The sequence below is a fragment of the Drosophila serrata genome, unplaced genomic scaffold, assembly GCF_035046125.1.
Source record: "Drosophila serrata isolate PLE 108 unplaced genomic scaffold, ASM3504612v1 contig_160, whole genome shotgun sequence".
In the NCBI taxonomy this organism is placed as follows: Eukaryota; Metazoa; Arthropoda; class Insecta; order Diptera; family Drosophilidae; genus Drosophila; species Drosophila serrata.
The window spans coordinates 235,385-244,947 of NW_028257058.1; the positions used below are offsets into that span (position 1 = coordinate 235,385).

Genomic DNA, 9,563 nt, shown 5'->3' on the forward strand with positions numbered 1-9,563 from the left:
AAGAATATATGTTATTGATCAGGATCAATAGCCGACTCTGCGGCCATCGACCTGACAAATGTCTGGTGTTTAATAATCTGTTCCAGGAGCATGGAGATCTCTCAGATCGGCAAGGTGAGCTGTGGAGCTGTCCCATAATGTCCTTGCTAGCCTGCATCTTCCTAATTTATATTTCTCTTCAAGGTTCTTATCTACCCTACAAAAAATATGTATGCCAAAAACCAAAAATATTGTATTTCCCTTTACTAATGCAATTATATTACCTGTATCAGCTCTTCTAAACTTCTGCATATTTTAGTTCATGGCGGGATCTTTAATTTAAAATAGGCAAAAAAGCTGCAAGCGAGAGCGAGAGGCAAACGGTCGCGAACAGCGTGTTTTATTAAGATTTGTATTTTTTGCAAGCCGCTCGAAAAATACTAAGTGTGCCGTCGGGAATCTCCTAACGCCATCCAACTTTCAGGTATTTTTAATTGTGTGTCTCCGTACAGGCCTTTAAAACGGCGCGGACGAATAGCCGTTTTCATCTATTTGCCTATAGCTTTCTCAGTGTTTTACCCTGACCATACCGTGCTTTACTTAGAAAATGCGGTTTCTCCTAGTCTCTTGTGTTTTTTCTCTTTTCACATGCACTTAATTGGCTTCTGTAAAACAAAAGAAAGAAAAAATAATTGCAAACATTCGCTGTACTGACAATGTTTTCAATAGTAAGAAGTTTGCTCCTACTTCGGTTATTTACCTGTACTTCGAGCATTCCAGCCGTTATCAGAGTTGGTAATATTTATGCATCTGGGTTATCAGTATAAATATTAATCTTCAAATATAATTTTAAAGGAGCTATATTTCCCAAGCAACCCATCAAATATAATTCCGAGTTGGCGTTTCGTTACGCGATTCATAGATTAAATAATGACAAGAGTCTATTACCAGAAACAATCGTAGACTACGACGTGGAATATGTAAGCCAACATAACTCTTTTGAGACTGCTCGGAAAGGTATCTAAATATTTTACATAAAATATATTTATAACCGCGATATATTTGCAACGTAGTGAAGGAGAGATTTCCGACCCTATAAATTATATATGTTATTCAGTATGAATAGCCTTCTGTCTATCCGTTTCTACGCAAACTATTCTACTAGTTTTAAAGCTGAACTTTACAATGAGTCTTCTATATACTCTCACTAACGGGTCGGGACATGACATTTTATCAAATTTAAGATAAACCGATTTGAATTATTCCAGATTTATATAAATTGAAAATCGGGAGATTATATTATATAACTGTCATAGGAACGATGAAAAAACTAATACAAAAAAATGATAACCTGAATGTTTTTCAACAGATGTTCGTCTAGTCAGAGGTATACCCAAATTGTAATATTTCAGAATTTCGATCTTAGTTCTATGAAATTTGGACGACTATATTATGTATATACCTGCGATACAAACGATTGTTTAGTGTAAAAAAAATGCTAAACTGTCAATGTAAAACTGCAAGTTTAATAAGAATAGGTGAATGTTATAAAAGTAGACATAACTTTGTCATTTTTTTAAATAAACATTAATTAATTATTATTGATCCTTTTTGTTGGTAATTTATAAACATATAAACAAATATGCTGAAATATTATAGTGTGCCGTCTGTTAGGAGCTGGCGTCCAAGCTGTCTTTAGTCCAGCTGATTCCGTGTTGGCAGCGCATATAAATTCAATATGCGATGCATTAGATATCCCTAATATAGGACGTAGCGCCCATGACTTCTCCATTAACGTTTATCCATCGAAAGAATATGTAAATCAGGCCTTCATTGATGTCATACGCTACCTAAACTGGACGCGATTTGGAATATTACATGAAAGGGAATATGGTAAGTTGCAAGACTTAAATTCTCAATAAGATACTAGTTATAAGGCGGGCTCCGGGTTTCACTTTTGCAAATTTCTTGAGTTAGACTTTTAAAAAACTCAAATATATATATGTGTGTGCTCCTATTTAAAAAAGTATAGTTTTGTGTGATCAAATAAATGTTAGTTATCGTTATTAATATCTAAATGTCTAAATTAGATCAAATTAGGAATTAGAAATCAATATATTATAATATAAATAATATATACTGATGTTAAAAAAGTAATGCCTGCTTTCATTTTTTTAACCTACAAATATTATTTTAACAGTTTTACATTTACAGTTTTGCAAATATATATTTCATATATGTAGCAGCCATACAAACGACCGGTTGATATAAAGGAAAATACAAAACTTTTGCTGTAGGACTGTAAATATAATATCTAAAGGTGAATGAATTGAAGGGTTACATACAGATAGAATTAAAAAAAAAATCGATTTTTTTTTTATTTTATTTTATTAATGTAAATATATCTAAGAATATAAGTTTCATTTAGTTCCGGTGAATATTTCCTGAGTTATAAGTTAATTTGAAAAGGAGTCCTATGTAAAGTGCATTCCAAACTTTAAACGTGTTTTTATCAAAATGTTGTTTTCAAAGTCGGTGACCAACATTTCTCGAAAACGGCTAGCCTGATAAGTCTCAAATTTTAACACGGCCTTCTTAAATATATTTTGTAGTCATTAATCAAAGATTTTTTTCTTTCCAATAAATATTTTATTTTTATAAACAATTTAGTGCGGAAATTTCGGGGAAAAACTTTTTTTTGTGAAACTGCCATTTTGTCAAAAAAAAATATTTTGCTTATTCCTTCGATTAATTACTAGATTTGACATTACTCTAACGAAATCTGTTTGGTTTTTAAATTTCTGATGATCTAGTTCCGGTATATAGTGGTCACCGCAAAACTTCTTTTTTAAGAGGAGCTCCCGTAGATCAGGTGTAATTCTTTTCCAAATAAATATTTTTACTAGTTCTAACTTTTAAAATACAGTTAAAAGATACTTTAATATGTGTATACATTTTTGGATCAATAAGTTAAAAAGTTTCTTCAGAAAACACTCTGAAAAATGCACTGTTTTTTGCCCTCTATCTGTATGTAACCCCTTAAAAGCAGGCATTACTTCATTGTACTTTAATATAAATATGTATAATTTATATTGTATTAATTCCTAGTGATCGAAGTTCTATCTGCAAGGGTATATAAACTACGGCTTGCCAAAGTTAGCTTCATTTCTTGTTATAATGAAGATTTCCGTCTATTTAAAAATGGTATTAATTTTTAATAGAACATCAGTTGAGAACGGCTGAACCGATTTGGATGAATTTTTTTTCAATTGAATAACTCTGCCAGGCGAAGGCTTTTGTTGCTAAGAAATATTGGAAAGCCTTCCTGAAAATTCTTTAGGCCCTCAACAGATGTTGACAAAACACTCTACAGTAACGTTAGAGAGCAAAATTACCAAAGTGAGCTTTATGAGAGTTGTTGTTCCGTCGTATATCCGCAGTTTCAATTGGAATAAGTTCTCCCTGGTATGGCTCAAAATTATTAAAAACTGAAAACTGAAAAAAACTAAACTGAAAGCGAAGAATATTTCATTTTTCAAATCGCTGGAGAACTGCATAAATACAAATCGTTCGACTGTGTGACCAACGAGGATGAAGCGACTAACAATCCAATTGATTTTTTAAAATGGCTGGATGTGCCAGGAACTCCGCCGCAAAATTCAGAGCTGAAGGTTGGCTCAATCATAACTTTGATGCGGAATCTGAATCATCCGAAATTGTGCAATGGTACGCGGTTGTCAAAAAAACTAATGAACAATGTAATTCAAGCAACAGTCATTAAGGGCAAATTCAAAGGAAAGGAAGTCCTAATCCCACAAATTGCAATAATTCCAAATGATGATCATGGCTTTTGCCATAACAATCAGTTAATCGCAAGGCAAATCGTTGAAATGCTGTGGGATGAACCTTGAATATCCCTGTTTTTCGCATTGTCAAAAAAAAAGCTTAAAAATCTGTCTTCGTTATTTATTTTTGCTTCATCACATCGCTCTCAACTGATGATATTCAAATAAATAACATAGAAATTTGAATTATCTGCAATGGTCTGTGGGGTTATATGAAACATTAGGGGCGAGCCAAAGCCGGGCCAGCTTGTTTTATTCAAAAATACTACTTATGTTATGTTTTACTTACTTATGAAAAAAATCAAGTCAACTAGTTGAGTAGTAAAACGACTATGAAATATTTCGATAACAACGTTTGTGCGATGACGGAGAACTCAAACAATGGAGCTTCCAAATTTAGACAACAATATCCTGACACATATTACTGATATTACACATTATACATATTTCAGGAATTATAGATTTACATCAAATCTCGCGCTCTGTTCAGGCTGAAGTCCACATGCGCCAAGTTTCTCGAGGCTCATACCTTTCTATATTGAACGATTTTAAGAACAAAGAAATACACAATGTTATAATTGATACAAGTTCCGATGGCATATCAATTTTGTTGAAGAATGTAAGCTGAAATAAAAAATATTATATTTTATATTATTTTCTAAAGTCGTATTCTATATATTTTTCAGATATTACAGCAACAAATGAATGAATATAAATACCATTATTTTTTTACCAGCTTCGATCTGGAAACCTATGATATGGAGGACTTTAAATATAATTTTGTGAATATAACATCGTTTCGTTTGGTGGACATAGGGGATGTGGCAGTTAAGCAGATTTTAAAGGATATTGAAAACTATGGTCATCACATATACCAATCGCCAGATTTTAGTCAGCATTCAAGAAAATCCTTTTCCCTCGAGGTAAAATAAAAATTATAGTAATTAAGACTATAATAATATTAAATATATAATTATCGAATTTTTAGTCTGAACCAGCATTAATGTTCGATTCAGTTTTCGTATTTGCTATGGGCTTGCAGACACTAGAACAATCGCATATTTTGGATTTATATAATGTGACCTGCGATGCGGAAATACCATGGAACGGTGGCTTGAGCCTAATTAATTACTTGAATGCGGTAATACTATATTGAGATAGCAAATCTTTGATATCAAATTTAAAATGCGTATCTTCTCAAACAGGTTGAATGGAAAGGTCTGACAGGACCCATTCAATTTAAAGAGGGGCAGAGAATTCAGTTCAAGCTAGACTTAATCAAATTAAAGCAACACTCTATTGTTAAAGTTGGCGAATGGACGCCGCATGGACACCTCAATATTACCGATCCATCAATGTTCTTTGATTCCGGCTCTATGAATGTAACACTCGTAGTCATAACTATACTGGTCAGTTTAATAAAAAATCAATTCGGTATGGTATACAGTTTTTTCAACGAATATCTTTCTTTTTCTAAAATATTTATACGTAACCAGAATTTAAAATAAATTATAAAATATGATTTAAAATATTGAAATTGAAATAGTTGAAAAAGCACACTTAGGGTTGTATTAGAAAGATACAGGAAAGCAATTACATCATTAATAATTATAATATTATAAATTATAAATATTTATTCACATTTAATTTTTTTTATATTTAAACTTTTACAGTTTCAGTTTTACATCCATAGTTTCTATTTGATATTGTCGTCCGACTTTCACAAAAGTAAATCAGAAATTCTTAAATAAAAAAATTGTACATCTCTGAGTAGATGTTAATATTTTGAAAAACATCAAAGTTATACATTTTTAGTTGAATTAATTTCTTGATCGGTCCTATGGCAGCTGCATGATTTAGTTGTTCAATTTTCATTAACTGAAAACCAAAATTCTGAAATAGTATAAAATGGCAATATCTTAAATTATATGAACATCTTTTGAAAATCGTTCCTATGGCAGCTATATGACACAGTTGTCCTATTCGGGCCATTTCGACCTTTATACAAGTGATATATGATTATATAGAGGACTAAATTCGAATTTCATTCACATAGCTTTAAAATTAAGGCACTAGTATGCGTAGAAACGAACGGACATGGCTAGATTGGCTCGGCTGTTGATGCTGATCAATAATATATATACTTTATAGGGTCGGCAATGTGTCCCTCACTGCATTGCAAACTTCTGACTAGAACTATAATACCCAGAAGTGAATATAAACAAAATATGTATTCGATGCATCGATGTTTTTTCTTCTCTAACTTTTTAAAATATCTATATATTATACGTTATAAATTTTGCTAATAATATTAAGGAAAGAGCCATTCTTAAAGTCGTCATTAAAACATTTGTTATTTGCATATATTTAACATTTGTGATCTTAAAATATTTTAAATTATATTCAAGTTGGACGAATCGTACAATCGCAACGAGCTGTACACAGGTTTACAAAATTTATAATTTGTAAGAATTTTTAAAGAATGTTAATATTACCATGAGATAATCATTACCATTGAATAAATTGGTCAATTTATATAAAACTAATCTAAATTGCAAACTGCATGGATGTATAACTATGTGTAAACTATTTTTTTGTATTGTTATTAAATTTTTGTTTGTTTTACAGGAAACGCCGTATGTTATGATGCATTATGGAAAAAATTTTACAGGCAACGAAAGATTTTATGGGTTCTGCGTAGATATTTTGGAAACAATTTCACATGAAGTTGGCTTTGGATATATTTTAGATTTGGTTCCCGACCGAAAATACGGAGCCAAGGATCCAGAATCTGGTGAATGGAATGGAATGGTGGCTCAATTGATGAAATACGTATGTTGATTATAAAATATATACGTATATGAAGATATAGTTTTATTGTTTTATAAATAGTAAGAAATATTTATTTTTAGAAAGCTGATTTGGCAGTGGGCTCAATGACTATTACCTATGCGAGAGAGAGTGTTATTGATTTCACGAAACCCTTTATGAATCTGGGAATAAGCATATTATTTAAGGTAAAAAACATTTGTTTAAGTATGTTCTCAATAATTTCCAGCCTATTCCTTTTTTAGGTTCCCACTTCTGAGCCAACCCGATTATTTTCATTCATGAATCCTTTGGCTATAGAAATCTGGATATATGTGCTAATGGCATATATTCTCGTGTCCATCTGTATATATTTGGTGGGGAAGATATCACCCATCGAGTGGAAATATATAAATCCGTGCGATTTCAATAATATTACGATCGGTAATCAGTTTACATTATCAGATAGTTTCTGGTTTACAATTGGAACTTTAATGCAACAGTCACCCGATATATACCCGAGAGCGATTTCAACACGTATAATTAGTAGTATTTGGGGATTCTTCTCGTTGATTATTGTGGCCTCATATACCGCCAATTTGGCAGCATTTTTAACCACTGAACGCATGATTAATCCCATTGAAAATGCCGAGGATCTTGCAAGCCAAACAGAGATATCTTACGGAACTTTGGATAGTGGCTCTACAATGACGTTTTTTCGCGTAAGATCTATACGAAAATAGATTTTACTGTTCATTTTTATTCTTACTTACTAATTTTATATTATTCTTTCAACGAACAAAGGATTCAATGATTGAGACATATAAAAAAATGTGGCGGAGTATGGACAACAAAAACCCATCTGCATTTACTACTACATATGAGGATGGAATTAGAAGGGTTAACCAAGGCAATTACGCCTATTTAATGGAATCCACGATGCTTGATTATATCGTTCAGCGAGATTGTAATTTGACACAAATCGGAGGTTTGCTGGATACGAAAGGTACGAACTAGGGGGATGTGTATCGAGAGGAAAATTTAGATTTGATATCGACAAATATATTGCGTTCAATATCAAATCGAAAAAGAAAGGGAGCCCTTGCAGATTGGAATTCGATCATTAATAATTAATACAATATAAATTTTATAGATTTATGTAAAACAAATTGTTTTATTCCTCCATTAATGCACTTACCTATTATATTTACAGTTTTATACCTTTAGTTTTAAAAATTGTCCGATCGTTTCTATGAACCTATATGTCCATTCTGACCCGTTCTAACTTATATACTTGTGGGAGCATAAGAAGATTAACAGCAAAGTTTCATTTTTCATATTTTGTAATATTTTCATCTCCTTTTTAAATTTGGATTTTTTTACAATATCTGTTTTAATTTTACGAAAATCTGTCAACTATACTGCAAAACTGTAAATTATTTATTTATTTATATAAAGCTAGCGGTTACAACTGTAAACTGTCAATTACTTGCCTGATATTAATACATACATGTTTCTCTTTCTTTTTACTTTACCAAAATGCATGGTTAACTAAATGATCAAATTGCTAACTGCAAGGGAAATACAATTTAGCTTACTTTCTAGTTATATAAAATTTGTATTTTACTTTACACTCTGTGTCTAATAATATTTTAAGGATATGGAATTGCTACACCAAAGGGATCGCCATGGCGAGATAAGATATCGTTGGCCATTCTAGAGCTACAGGAAAAGGGAGACATTCAAATGCTGTACGATAAATGGTGGAAGAACACTGATGAGACGTGTACCAGAAAGAGTCCAAGCAAACAATCGAAAGCCAATGCCCTGGGACTCGAGAGCATAGGTAGAAGTTTATCTATTTTTTTATTTCTGTCAAATTTCTCCATTTCTCCATTTTAAATAAGGTGGCGTATTTGTCGTACTAATTGCCGGAATTTTGGTTGCCGTCGTCGTTGCCCTTTTTGAGTTTTGGCTTAATTTTCGACATAACCACGAACCGAAGGCTGCACCTTGTTCTGATTTGTTGCCGGGTGGTAAAACTGTTCCGGAAACTAATGAAAGGACATATATACAACCGAAACGCTGCTTCTGGATAGAGATTTTCGAAGAGTTACGTTATGCATCGTGGTGTCTGAACAAGCCAAAGAGGCCAGAGCTAAATAGAGTGTGCAGTAAATGTAAGAATACATCAAAGCCAATTATATAGCGATATATTTATTATGTAAATGTATGTTAAATGTGTATCTATCTTTATCGTCTGGAAATGAATTTTTTTTTAACTTGTCTATCAATAAATGTGTGTAGGGGGGCGATCCTGCCGCTAAAGATCCTTGGAGCTAAAATTAGCTCGCGTGACGCAGTCGAAAAAAACTATAACGCCGAAGTTTATATACCGTTGCAGATAGAGCTTCAATGACTAGGAATCCGTACAATACAAGATATATATATTTGTGTTAAGAAACAATGAAGTAATTATAATTAATATTGTATTTACAGTTTTACATTCACAGATTTGCATTTTTCCTCTACATCTAACGATCGTTTGTACGGCATCTATATGATATAATCGTCCGATTCTCATAAAATTTGAGAAAAAAATTAAGACTAATATAAAATGGCTATATTTCAAATTTGATGAAAATCTGTTGGAAACAAAAAAAGTTATAATTTTTAATTGTATTAATTTCTCGATTGTTCTATGGGAGCTATAGGATATAGTAGTCCGATCTCCATAAAATGTTACACAAAATTGTAGAATAGTAAGAAATGTCTATATTTGATGCCGTAGCCGCCATAGGAACGATCGGAAAATTTGTAGAAAAAAAATTATAACTTTTTTAGTGTTCAATACATGTTGATCAACTTTGAGATAAATCCATTTTATATATTAGAATATTTGGGTTTTAATTTTATGACAATCGGGAGACT

General features: G+C 32.0%; 1 protein-coding gene across 7 annotated transcripts; it reads left to right on the forward strand.

Moving 5' to 3' along the window:
- The first annotated feature begins 421 nt into the window (after nucleotides 1–421).
- Ekar (Eye-enriched kainate receptor) lies at nucleotides 422–8,960 on the forward strand. Of its 7 annotated transcripts, none has more exons than XR_015270265.1 (14): nucleotides 422–774; nucleotides 835–996; nucleotides 1,639–1,872; nucleotides 4,277–4,443; nucleotides 4,511–4,747; nucleotides 4,813–4,965; nucleotides 5,030–5,233; nucleotides 6,453–6,656; nucleotides 6,717–6,841; nucleotides 6,899–7,076; nucleotides 7,136–7,354; nucleotides 7,437–7,638; nucleotides 8,290–8,478; nucleotides 8,540–8,960. XR_015270265.1 is itself a non-coding variant. In XM_020954219.2 (13 exons), the coding sequence occupies exons 1-13, from the start codon at nucleotides 696–698 to the stop codon at nucleotides 8,839–8,841; spliced, it is 2,694 nt and encodes an 897-aa protein (XP_020809878.2). In that variant the 5' UTR covers nucleotides 422–695; the 3' UTR covers nucleotides 8,842–8,960. The 7 variants fall into 7 exon arrangements, 5 of the variants coding, with proteins under 5 accessions (XP_020809878.2, XP_086682511.1, XP_086682514.1 ...); XR_015270264.1 differs by having other exon boundaries at nucleotides 6,737–6,841; XM_020954219.2 differs by having other exon boundaries at nucleotides 6,737–6,841; nucleotides 6,899–7,354.
- The last annotated feature ends 603 nt before the right edge of the window (nucleotides 8,961–9,563 follow it).